The sequence below is a fragment of the Anabrus simplex genome, chromosome 6 (genome assembly GCF_040414725.1).
Source record: "Anabrus simplex isolate iqAnaSimp1 chromosome 6, ASM4041472v1, whole genome shotgun sequence".
Taxonomy (NCBI): domain Eukaryota; kingdom Metazoa; phylum Arthropoda; class Insecta; order Orthoptera; family Tettigoniidae; genus Anabrus; species Anabrus simplex.
In genome coordinates, this window is record NC_090270.1 from 296,897,669 (window position 1) to 296,911,385 (window position 13,717).

General features: G+C 37.1%; 1 protein-coding gene across 6 annotated transcripts in view; it reads left to right on the forward strand.

Annotated features, from left to right (window-relative positions):
* LOC136875759 (mitogen-activated protein kinase 15) overlaps positions 1-13,717 on the forward strand; it is a 273,592-nt gene that overhangs the window by 132,439 nt on the left and 127,436 nt on the right. For all 6 annotated transcript variants that reach the window (XM_067149337.2, XM_068228451.1, XM_067149338.2 and 3 more), the window contains 2 exons: positions 14-144; positions 4,765-4,937. In XM_067149337.2, coding sequence (XP_067005438.2) covers positions 14-144; positions 4,765-4,937 — 304 coding nt within the window. The remainder of the gene's footprint in view (positions 1-13; positions 145-4,764; positions 4,938-13,717) is intronic.

Consider the following 13,717-nt stretch of genomic DNA (forward strand, 5'->3'; position numbering starts at 1 on the left):
TCTTGATTTTCAGACACAGATCTACATAATGTAATTCAAAAAGGAGACATTCTACAAGATGTACACAAACGTTATATAATGTATCAGTTAATAAAGGCAACTATATACATTCATTCAGGAAATGTCATTCACCGTGATCAGAAAGTGAGTATGAAATCACTGTGCTTCTGTTTGCTGTTTTTGCCTTAATTACTAATTGACTAGATTCGACTGTTAAAAAAAGAACTCTATCCAGTTGTGATAATAGCATTTTTGTATTTTGGTTCAACAAAAGAAAATCATGGTGTATGATTCTAAATGTTCCTACCTGTCCTCTGCTTAAAGTGATCATCACTGAATATTTGTATTTAAAAGTATAAATTAAACATAAATACTTAGTAGTAATCATCTAACAACTTCTGTCAGTAGAAAGAAATGCATTGATTGTTGTGGGGAAAAAAGAAATAACTTAAGGTACAGTAACCTTTTCTACATAATAATTGGAATTATAAGAGGTTTGTTATTAATTTTTATCAGTGCAGGTGTAGAAATAAAGAAGAGTAATTCACCAACCTGTGAGGAACGGGGCTAATAAAGGTCTGCCTGTTAATACAATTGATTATATAATTGGTATATACTGCTTATTAATTTAATTCATACTACCATCGTACATGTTTCAAGAACTAGATGTATTCTCTTCTTCAGCGATAATAAAAAACCTGTTAAAATCCCTAACAAAAAGCTTGAATTTAGAACACATAAAACCTAAAAATAAAATATCTACTTTAAAGCAACACATTAAAATCTCAACAGTTCTTGTCTTTGTCTAAACCATATCTTCATGTGGAATTCTACTAGCCCTGTTTCTCACAAGATGGTGAATAATTAATAGTCAATATGGATCTAATAAGAACCGAAAATGATCAAGTTCATTAATACTAAAGAAGAGTAATCGAAAATGATTTTATCCTCGGTGTTTTACTTGTTTTCTCATATTGTCGTATCATCATCATCATCCTTTCATGTATTAGTCCAGTAAAAGAACTGTTACGGTTTATATAAAAGATTTGCATTTTGATGCCATCTCTTCCTGGGGCGTCCCAGAGATCTCTTCCCACTGGGGCAGTAGTTTATGACTGCTTTGAGGATCTTGCTTCTGTCCATCCTGTTTAGGTGTTCTACCCAATTTCTCTGGTATTCATAGATGTATTCCAATATAGGTCTGCTTTTAAGGTCATTCAGCACTTCTGTATTTCTTTCGTGTTCCCACTTAGTGACTCCTGCTGTTCGCCGCATGTATTTCATTTCAGCTGTACACATTTCCTCACGGTCCACGCTTCACTTCCAAAGCAAAGTACAGGTCTTGCCAAGGTTTTGTAGATTCTTGTACGGATGTGTTTTTGAAGTAATGATAGTCTAAAAACTTTATTGATGATTCGGTGTGAAGTTGAACAAGAATAATCTCTGACTAAAGTTGATGTTTAAAAGTAGGTCTGCTTGGGAATTATACACAGGAAATGCTGTCAACAAGGTCCTGACAGCTTGCTGAGTCAAGGGAATACAGTATGGTTTCACAAGACCGATATTTCTGTCAACACACTTCTAATGAACGTGAGTAGGACGAGCGCTTTGGATCGTTCAGCACGACAGGCGGGTGATAATATTCGAGCGCTCTGGAATGTTAGGGACAGCAAAGAGTTAATTGCTGAAATAGCTGTCTCAGTGGATCAGTATTACTGTGTCTGGGCTCGTGATCCCAAGTTTGTGTGTGCGATCCCAGCTGAGGAGTAGAATTTTCAAGGAAGGTCAAAAACTTAACACTCCATGTCATTGTTGGCATGTTAAAGATCTCTGGTGGTGCACTCTGTGTCACAAAAAAAAAAAAAATTAAGTTAACTCAACCATAGTGTCTGTTCCAGTAAAATTCCGCTAATCTAAAATACAGCGAGTTTCTCTCATCGGTTGGCGGGCAGGCGCGCCCAGCTTATCTGCCTTCCATTGACTCATCACTCCCCACTCCACAGCATAGCAACAAGGATAGTGCTTCGCTCACTTTGTCCGTACATGAGATGAGATAACAATTAAAATTAAGAATTAAGAAAATAAACTTGTACCTTATGACAGGGGATGTTGGAAATGTTCTCCTTCTGCATCCACACATTTCTGTCATCGTCCTAGGAAACTCCGATTCTCATGTATAGTCCGTCTTCCATAATTGAGCTATTTCTCTCTGGATATGTTCTTTCAGTTCATCCAACCTGTGAGAGTTTCTTGCATACACTTTATTTTTTAAGCTCTCCCATAAATAAGTCACGAACAGTTAAATCTGGGGACCATGACGGCCCTAAGTCCATACTAATAACACAGACTTCAAAAATTTCCTCAGTTAAGTTTAATGTGTCATTAGCTGTATTCACGGTGGCAGATTCTTGCTGAAAATATCCATTTTGGCAGTCAATTCGTCAAAAAAATGGTTTGAGTATATTATTCCTGTATCTTTGTGCATTAATTGTGCCCTGAAAAAAAGATAGGTCTTATAGTTCTGTATCCATTCACTGTGGACCATACTCTGATCCGTTCGTCATGTAGAGGAATTTCGTATATGAGATGGGGTTTTTCTGTACTCCAATATCTGTTATTCTGCATCGAAACATACCCATGTAAATAGAACCCTGCTTCGTCAGAGAAAAATATTATCCGTGGATCAATTATTTCATCATGAATATTTTGCAACATCCAATTACAAAAACATACCCACTTATCATGTTCACGTGGATGCAGTTCGTGTACTACAGTTACCGTGTATGGTTTCAACTTTAACATTTTCGTAGTCCACCATGCCGAGCTCTTTGAAACCCTGGCTTCTTATCCAACTCGTCTTAGGGATTTTTTAGGTATATGTTCTAATCTTTCTGCAATTTCATTACTTTTTCCTCGTTAGGTACACTTTTTTTTAACACTTCGTTTCTTATCAAGTAAAGAAGCAGTTCCTCTCAATTTGTTTATGAGTTTCTGCAAAGTGTGTCTATGTGGAGGGCTTACACCTGGAAATTGTGTTATAAATCTCCTAACAACTTCCCTGCAAGACTCTGTTTTCGCATAATTATCGTACACAAATACCCTATCCTCTACCATTTACACTTGTGGAGGCATTATGAGAATTATATCCCGAAGTAACACTTCACATCTTGAGAACCGTTGGAGCAACAGATCAACACTTAATACACGTTTCAAGCACGGACCTGAACTGTGAAGTGCAGGCATTCCCATGCTGTCGCTGGATAACAGGAAGTGATGAGTCAACGGAAGGCAGGTAAGCTGGGCGCTCCTGCTGGCTAACCGATGAGAGAAACTCACTGTATCTGCTATATCTTACTGGAATCCTACAAGTTGATCCTCACAGCGCTTCGCTCACTTTATCCTTACATGAGATGAGATAACAATTAAAATTAACAAAATAACCTGTACCTTATGACAGGAGATGTTGGAAATGTTCTCCGCCTGCATCCACACATTTCTGGCATCGTCTTAGGAAACTCCGATTCTCACGTATAAGTCCGTCTTCCATAATTAAGGCTATTTCTCTCTGGATATGTTCTTTCAGTTCAACCAACCTGTGAGAGTTTCTTGCATACACTTTATTTTTTAAGCTCTCCCATAAATAAAAATGATGGGGACCGTGATGGCCATAAGTCCATACTAATAACATGGTCTTCAAAAATTTCCTCAGTTAAGTTTAATGTATCATTAGTTGTATTTGCGGTGGGAGATTCTTGCTGAAAATATCCATTTCGTCAGTCACTTCGTCAAAAAATATCCAGAGAGTCATTTTGTAAACTTGTTTAATAAGACTCTGAGCAGTGATAGAACATGTCCTGGAAGAAGAACAGCATGGATTTAGAACCAATAGAAGAACAACAGACCTAATTGTAGTATTGTTAGACCTAGAAAAGGCATATGATAGGGTGCCTAGACCAGTCATATGAAAGTGCCTCAGAGAGATGGGAGTGCCTGAATATCTCATAGGCAAGGTCCAGATTCTGTACCACAAGTGTAGCAGCTGTGTTCATATTGGGGACGGCCATTCAGAATGGTTTAATACCACACAGGGTGTCCAACAAGGGAGCGCACTCTCACCATTGCTGTTCATTACTGTCATGGACAGTACTGTTATTCATAAGAAACCAGAGATTGATAGATTATCTTTGCAGTATCCTAAGTAGCTAGAGCACATTCAATCAATTGCCACTGATCTACATTTAGGACTATCATACAGTTATTCCCTATCAGTTGTTTACCTAGTCTTTTCTCAAAGATTTCAAAGAAGTTAGCAATCTATCAAACTTCTCCCTGTCAGCAGCCCTGAAGATGGTTTTCTGTGGTTTCCCATTTTTCACACCAGGCAGGTACTGGAGCTATACCTTGATATTGGCCATGGCCACTTCCTTCCCACTCCTAGCTCTTTCCTATCCCGTGTCGATGAGAATGTAAAGTAATTGTAAAAAATATATACAGTATATATGTTTTGGGATTTTCCTATAATGTTTAGTTATAATACAAAATCTCAGTAGTAGCAATGAACATTCCTCTCATTTGAGTAGCAAATAAAGTTTGTTGTAATAATTGTAGGTATTGATTCTCTTCCAGTTGTTTGCATGAGAGTTTGATGATAACTTGTTTAAATTGAGTCATAGTTTTGGAGTCCTGTGGTGTCTTATATTAATTTATTGAAGGTGTCTTTAGTGATCTAAGAATAAATACTAATCTGGTTTCACGTTTCACCAGCCATCCAACATACTGCTCGACACTAGATGTCGAGTAAAGATTGCTGATTTTGGCCTGGCACGCTCTCTGAAATCTGTGAATGATGATGGGGATGGATTCAGTGATCCATCTCTTACAGATTATGTTGCCACACGCTGGTACCGAGCACCAGAGATTCTTCTAGCATCAAAAAGGTAATAAATTACTGTAGTAGTGCTTCCTTGATCTTGACATTATTATTATTATTATTATTATTATTATTATTATTATTATTATTATTATTATTATTATTATTATTATTATTATTATTATTATTATTATTATTATTATTATTATTATTATTATTATTATTATTATTATTATTATTATTATTATTATTATTATTATTATTATTATTATTATTATTATTATTATTATTATTATTATTATTATTATTATTATTATTATTATTATTATTATTATTATTATTATTATTATTATTATTATTATTATTATTATTATTATTATTATTATTATTATTATTATTATTATTATTATTATTCAGAACCTTATTTCACATACACAAATTTTCTGTAAAACCCTCCCGACTAAATACAGGATGGACTGAGCAATGTAAAAAAAACACAGTGAGAGGATGAAGAGAGATTGGGAAAAGAAGAAGAAAAACAGAAAAAGTGCCAATAAGTTCAAATGTGCTACTTAGTTGGGTACAACAAATAAAAATTATATGTAATGGTGGAGTAAATGAAAGTCTGACGTGTGCTCTTCCCAAACATATCATAACATTTTGAAATATTTCCACATAACAAATATGTAGGTATGCCTAGTCAATACTAAATATTGTTGTTTGAGTCATCAGTCCATAGACTGGTTTGATGCAGCTCTCCATGCCACCCTATCCTGTGCTAACCTTTTCATTTCTACGTAACTATTGCATCTTACATCTGCTCTAATCTGCTTGTCATATTCATACCTTGGTCTTCCCCTACTGTTCTTACCACCTACACTTCCTTCAAGAACCAACTGAACAAGTCCTGGGTGTCTTAAGATGTGTCCTATCATTCTATCTCTTCTTCTCGTCAAATTTAGCCAAATCGATCTCCTCTCACCAATTCGATTCACTATCTCTTCATTCGTGATTCGATCTATCCATCTCACCTTCAGCATTCTTCTGTAACACCACATTTCAAAAGCTTCTATTCTCTTTCTTTCTGAGCTAGTTATCGTCCATGTTTCACTTCCATACAATGCCACGCTCCACACGAAACTCTTCAAAAACATCTTTCTAATTCCTATATCAATGTTTGAAGTGTGCAAATTTCTTTTCTTAAGAAAGCTCTTCCTTGCTTGTGCTAGTCTGCATTTTATGTCCTCCTTATTTCTGCCATCGTTAGTTATTTTACTACCCAAGTAACAATATTCATCTACTTCCTTTAAGACTTCATTTCCTAATCTAATATTTCCTGCATCACCTGTCTTCGTTCGACTGCACTCCATTACTTTTGTTTTGGACTTATTTATTTTCATCTTGTACTCCTTACCCAAGACTTCATCCATACCATTCAGCAGCTTCTCGAGATCTTCTGCAGTCTCAGATAAAATAACAATATCATCGGCAAATCTCAAGGTTTTGATTTCCTCTCCTTGGACTGTGATTCCCTTTCCAAATTTCTCTTTGATTTCCTTTACTGCCTGTTCTATGTAAACATTGAAAAGGAGAGGGGACAAACTGCAGCCTTGCCTCACTCCTTTCTGGATTGCTGCTGCTTTTTCAAAGCCCTCAATTCTTATCACTGCAGACTGATTTTTATACAGATTGTAGATAATTCTTCGTTCTTGGTATCTGATCCCTATCATCTTCAGAATCATAAATAGCTTGGTCCAATCAACATTATCGAATGCCTTTTCTAGATCTACGAATGCCATGTACGTGGGCTTGTCCTTCTTGATTCGATCCTCTAAGATCCGACGTAAAGTCAGGATTGCTTCACGTGTTCCTACATTTCTTCTGAAGCCAAATTGATCTTCTCCCAACTCAGCTTCAACTTGTTTTCCATTCTTCTGTAAATAATACGTGTTAAAATTTTGCAGGCATGAGATACTAAACTAATGGTGCGGTAGTTTTCACACCTGTCAGCACCGGCTTTCTTGGGAATAGGTATAACAACATTCTTCCGAAAATCGGATGGGACTTCTCCTGTCTCATACATCTTGCACACTAAATGAAATAACCTTGCCATGCTGGTTTCTCCTAAGGCAGTCAGTAATTCAGAGGGAATGTCATCAATTCCAGGTGCCTTGTTCCTATTGAGGTCACTCACAGCTCTGTCAAACTCTGACCTCAAAATTGGGTCTCCCATTTCATCAGCATCAACAGCCTCTTCATATTCCAGAACCAAATTATCTACATCTTTACCTTGATACAACTGTTGGATATGCTCCTGCCATCTTTCTGCTTTGTCTTCTTTCCCTAGAAGTGGCTTTACATCTGAGCTCTTAATATTCATACACCTAGATTTCCTTTCTCCAAAGGTTTCCTTGATTTTCCTGTATGCAGCATCTACCTTTCCCAGGACCATACAGCCTTCGACATCCTTGCACTTCTCGTTCAGCCAGTCTTCCTTAGCTACCTTGCACTTTCTATCCACTTCATTCTTTAATCGCCTGTATTCTTTTCTGCCCTCTTCATTTCTAGCATTCTTGTATTTTCGTCGTTCATCAATCAGGTCTAGTATCTCCTGAGTTATCCACTGATTCTTAGTTGATCTTTTCTTCCTTCCTAACATTTCTTCAGCAGCCCTACTGACTTCATTTTTCATGACTCTCCACTCTTCCTCTATAGTGTTTCCTTCAGCCTTTTCATTTAGTCCTTGTGCAACATGTTCCTTGAAACAATCCCTCACACTCTTGTCTTTCAACTTGTCTAGATCCCATCTTTTTGCATTCTTTCCTTTCTTCAATTTCTTCAACTTCAGATGGCATTTCATGACCAACAAGTTATCGTCAGAGTCCACGTCTGCTCCTGGGAAAGTTTTGCAATCCATCACCTGGTTTCTGAATCTCTGCCTAATCATAATGAAGTCTATTTGATACCTTCCAGTGTCTCCAGGTCTCGTCCACGTATACAGCTGTCGTTTGTGGTGTTTGAACCAAGTACTGTATTGGCAAGGACTAAATTATGATCAGTGCAGAATTCAACCAGCCGACTTCCTCTTTCGTTCCTTTGTCCCAATCCAAATTCTCCTACTGTACTACCTTCTCTTCCTTGGCCTACCACTGTATTCCAGTCTCCCATCACAATTAGATTCTCGTCACCTTTTACATATTGTATTAAATCTTCTATCTCCTCATATATTCTTTCGATTTCTTCATCATCCGCTGAAACTAGTAGGCATATAGACCTGCACTATTGTGGTGGGCATTGGTTTGGTGTCTATCTTGACGACAATAATTCTTTCACTATGCTGGTCGTAGTAGCTTATCCGCTGCCCTATTTTCTTATTCATTATTAAACCAACTCCTGCATTTCCCCTGTTTGATTGTGTGTTGATGATTCGGTAGTCGCCTGACCAAAAATCTTGTTCTTCCTGCCAACGTTCTTCACTTATACCAACTACATCTAACTTTAGCCTATCCATCTCCCTTTTCAGATTCTCTAACCTACCACAATGATTCAAACTTCTAACATTCCACGCTCCGACTCGCAGACTGTCAGTATCCATCTTTCTGATGATCGCCCCCTCTCGTGTAGTCCCCACCCGGAGATCCGAATGGGGGACTAGTTTACCTCCGGAATATTTTACCCAGGAGGAAGCCATCATCAGTACATCATTCATACAGAGAGAGCTGCATGTCCTCGGGAGTTAGTTACGGCTGTAGTTTCCCGTTGCTTTCAACCGTGTAGCAGTATCAACACAGCTAAGCCATGTCGACTATTATTACAAGGCCGTATCGGTCAATCATCTAGGCTTCCGCCCTTGCAACTACCGAAAGGCTGCTACCCCCTTTTGATGAACCATTCGTTAGTCTGGTCTCTCAACAGATACCCATCTGATATGGTTGCACCTGCGGCTCGGCTATCTGCATCATTGGGACATGCAAGCCTCCCCACCGCGGCAAGGTCACATGGTTCACAGAGGAGGTACTAAATATTAATTATTTATATTTATTTACATAAGTTTAGTACATGTTTCGAGAATCTATATATATTCTCCTCATCAGCTAGTCAAATTAAAATTAAAATTCCTGTACACAAAAAGACCTAATAAAAGACCATTAAGAAATCCAAAACTATTGCCGATACAATTTGACATTTAAAAAATCCAAGAGTGGATGCATGGAATTAAATTGCATCCAATCGAATACGATAAAACACAATAGAATAAAGTCTGTATCGTATTCGACTACATATTTCGACCTACATATTTGTTGTGATCAAGTCAATACGGATCAAAACCGGCCACTGTGGTCAAGATTATTAATATTTTCATATGCCACTATGAATAAAAATTACACAGGATGTATCTGAATTATACCATTTAAAACATCAGGGATGCTCTTCGTGTTATAAAAAGAATTATGGCGCAGTCGGATTGGCGGAAAAAATTCTTCTTTTCTAGAAAATGAGGTTACTTTATTACTTCCGGGCACGTGATTCAAATTGACAAACTCGCCGTATTTTCTGTTCTAGAGCACAAACCGCCGCCCGCTGCTGTGCTTCAGAGAAGGGAGGGGAAGTGGGGCATATGATAGGCAGAGACAAAGATAATGCTCAGTGGGAATATACAAGTTTCTTCGTTGGACTCCCGTTCTGTTAGTGCCGCGTAGTCTAGGCAACTACAGGAAACAATTGTGAGTATTTACGAGTGGGCAGGAGACACAAGAAAGAAGACATCAGTGCGAGTGTTGTAAACTAGACTTGCAGATATGAAGCCGTGGCGGAAATCTTTCATCTTGCTTGCTGATTCTACCGCAGTGATGTGTAGTCACCGAAACTGTGGAGTAGCCTGGCTGGAGGTGAAGCTGACTGAGAATGAGTACTCGATTTTATATGATTTTATAATGTACACTTATGTAGTCACCTGAGGAATAGGATCATTTTAAAGCCTAATTTAATAGGATGATTTCCTAAGTTTTCATTAAAATGTGGAATAATTTCCTAATTCATCATCATCATAATTAATTCCTTCCAGCAAGCCGTGTAGGATGTTTAAGAACAATGTGCCTCCGTTTATTATGGTCTTGGTATGCTTCTTTTCTCTCTAAGACATCCCACGTTTCTCCTCTTTTATCTGGTCTAACCACCTTTTCCTAGGGTCTACAATTGGTCTTTGTTCCAGAGCGATCTTTTCAAAATACTTCCTTGGAGTTTGAGTCACCTTCATCCGCTTAATGTGTCCTAGCCACTTCAGCCTTGCAACACTCAGCCTTTCTTTCGTGGTCATTTCCTAATTAATTGTAAATATTGTAAGATAAATAATGACCCGTGCATGAGGTCATGGTGTTTGTATTTTTCTCTTAAACCAAATGGGTTAACTTAATTTTCATTTAATTATTTAGTTTTGCTTTCTTGGCTACTTTTATCTTGTTTTGTTATGGGGATGCTGTGTACATTTCAGAGTTTAAAGTAAAATTATCTATATTAAACTCAGTAATGATGAGAATTTATAAGTGCAAACATGCAGTCAGATTTCAGCATACATATGTATGAGTGTGAGTGCGGTGGATTTGAACAGATCTCACATTCAGTGCCTGGACAGGCTCATCAGGAGTTACATAAATAGTTTGTATGGATGTACATGTCTGTTTTTGTGGAGATTATAGCTCCACAGACTGATAGTGTCTTCGCCCGATTTCCACTGTGTAAGTATGTGTTTTGTAGTGAAGGAATATTTTATGAATCAGCAGGATCTCTATTCCAAAGCAGCTAATTATTAATGTGTTAATTGTATTTCAAGTCATCATTTTAATATTTATTATTTGGAAATGTTCAGTAATGTCAAAGATGCAGTTCAGTAACATTCTTGATTTTATTACGTCAGGTTGAGGTAACAATGGCTAAGTTTCAGTCATCAAGATTTCATTTGAATCAATTAAAATTTAATTGACACTATGGTATAAATTATAGTACACGGGATTATGACCTTTGATACATTCAAAGATATTATTGGGAGAATCGGATATTGTAAATTGTCATCAATTGGTTATCATATAAACAAAATTTAGGATGTGTGAATTATTTAATTCATTGATTAAGGGGAGGTTGTTCTTCAGTCAATCAGTCACTACTGATCTGTATTTAGGGCAGTCGTCCAGGTGGCAGATTCCCTATCTGTTGTTTTCTTAGCTTTTTCTTAAGTGGTTGCAAAGAAATTGGAGATTTATTGAACATCTCTCTTGGTAAGTTATTCAAATCCCTAACTCTCCTTCCTATAAATGAATATTTGCCCCAATTTGTCCTTTTGAGTTCCAGCTTTAACTTCATATTGTAATCTTTCCTATTTTTTAAGACACCACTCAAGCTTACTCATCTACAAATGTCAGTCCACGCATCAGTTAAAGGCCAGCATAATGTGCGTGTATATATTTGTGATAGACTTGGCTTGGGTATTATTTAAATTTGCAGCATCGTCAATTGAGCCTGAACCAGTTGGAGGCAAGTGTGCCATTCGTTTGTTTGTTTGTTTGTTTGTTTGTTTGTTTGTTTGTTTGTTTGTTTGTTTGTTTGTTTGTTTGTTTGTTTGTTTGTTTGTTTGTTTGTTTGTTTGTTTGTTTGGGAATTGGAATCCCAGAATTACTTACCTGCATTAGAAGTGTTGATCTCCGCGTTGTCTTATTCCGCCGGGGTATGTTCTGACAAAGATAATATTGACTATCAAGGACAATTTTTGTTAATGTGGCCTATTGTTATATTTCAACCACATTCCTAGTTGTGTGATTTGATGATTTATTAGTGTGTTCTTTATGATTTTTATCTGTCCTAATTCAGTTAGGATTCAAGTGCAGAATTGAGATACCAAGTGTCATGTCATTTATTTCAGGAACCAACCTTGAAATTATGAGTGTATTTAAGTCAACAGCATGTCAGTTTATTTCAAGTGTCATGTCATTTATTTCAGGAAACAACGTTAACAGTGATTGAATACTGAGCTCAGTAGCTGCAGTCACGTAAGTGAGGCTAGTATCCAGTTTTCTGGAGATAGTGGGTTTGAACTCCACTGTCGGCAGCCCTGAAGATGGTTTTCTGTGGTTTCCCATTTTCACACCAGACAAATGCCGGGGCTGTACCTTAATTAATACCATGGCCATTTTCTTCCCACTCCTGTCCCACCATCACCATAAGACCTACCTATGTTGGTGTGACATAAAGCAACTTGTAAAAATAAGAAAAAGTGATTGAATTTTAGTCTAGTTCCTTTCATGGAACGTTGAGATCATTGTTGGTGTGAAAGTTGCATGTTTTATTGTGTTTGAAAAAATTTGAAAACCTGTGTGCAATTATTTCTTGTTATTTTGTTGTATGCGGTCCCAATCCACGAACGATTTGTTGACTCCAGCAGGAGTTGTGTATTGTAATCGCTAACCCACTCAAGCTATTATGTATAGTTACTACTAGGAATTTCCTGAAATGATTATACAGGTTTAAGGCTAGCATTCCAGTGCAATATCATACACAGTCATGGAACACGAATATTCATTCAAATGCTTAAATAACATAAATAGCCATAACAGTGAGGTGTTATAATTCAAGCCCAATATGTTAATGTTTAAATGCTTGTGTCGGTCCATAGAGCTTGCATCATGATGAACCCTATCGAGAAAAAATATTATTGAAGGTCATTTTTCATATGTAAACTTGTTTGTTCTGATCAATTTTTGTAATTATATGTCTTAGATAAATAAATATTTTCATCAATCTTACTTCGTGGTCTGCCTATCATTTATAGTCTTTTAGAATAAATGTCATAATCAAGGTATAAATAAATGTTGGTGTATTTTTATGCTGTGGACTGAGCACACCTTGGGATCCACTGAGTAGCTTGGGGCATTACCGATGTAGTACATATAAGGGAGCAGTAAAAAAGGGGCACTAACCATATTTTATTACTTTTCTGTTGCTGCTCTTGGTGTTCAAACTGTTTATAAACCCTTCAGTTTTATCCTGATTTGCTAAATTGTCAAAAAATGTAACTCATCCAATGCCATAAAATAAAGCTGTCCTCAAACTTTTTTCTTTGTCTAGTTTCTTAATTATTTTGGCTTTTTCAACCACAGTCAATGTCTTCTGTTTATATTTTCTCATTTTTGACTTATTGTGTAACACTAACAAAGTAAAAATACAGTAGAGTTAAAGAGTGCATTAATTCGATTACACAATCTATGCAATAACTGGCGACTGATTGCTGTTTACTCAGTCGTGCTCTCTCTCTCTCTCTCTGTATTTACAGTACCATCCAAATTCTGCCTCTGCATATCGTACTGTATTCTTCTCTATATCCATTGTTTGATTTAAGGGAGTAAGAAAGCTACTTGGAAAAAGTATGTGTCTTCCACAATGGCACAACTATATTATCATAAGTGTAGACAAAACTCTTCCACCGAGCTCGATAGCTGCAGTCGTTTAAGTGCGACCAGTATCCAGTAATCAGGAGATAGTGGGTTCGAGCCCCACTGTCGACAGCCCTGAAGATGGTTTTCCGTGGTTTCTCATTTTCACACCAGGCAAATGCGGGGCTGTACCTTAATTAAAGTCACGGCCGCTTACTTCCACTTCCTAGACCTTTCCTATCCCATCGTCGCCATAAGACATATCTATGTCGGTGCGACGTAAAACAAATAGCAAAAAAAAAAACTGATAGTACCCAGTCTCCATTAATGGAGGTATTTTAATGATTCCCTCTTTCTTTCATTGACAAACACATTGCATCATGTTTTGCAGATACATCTAGCACTGAAAGACATAACCCAGCTTTCT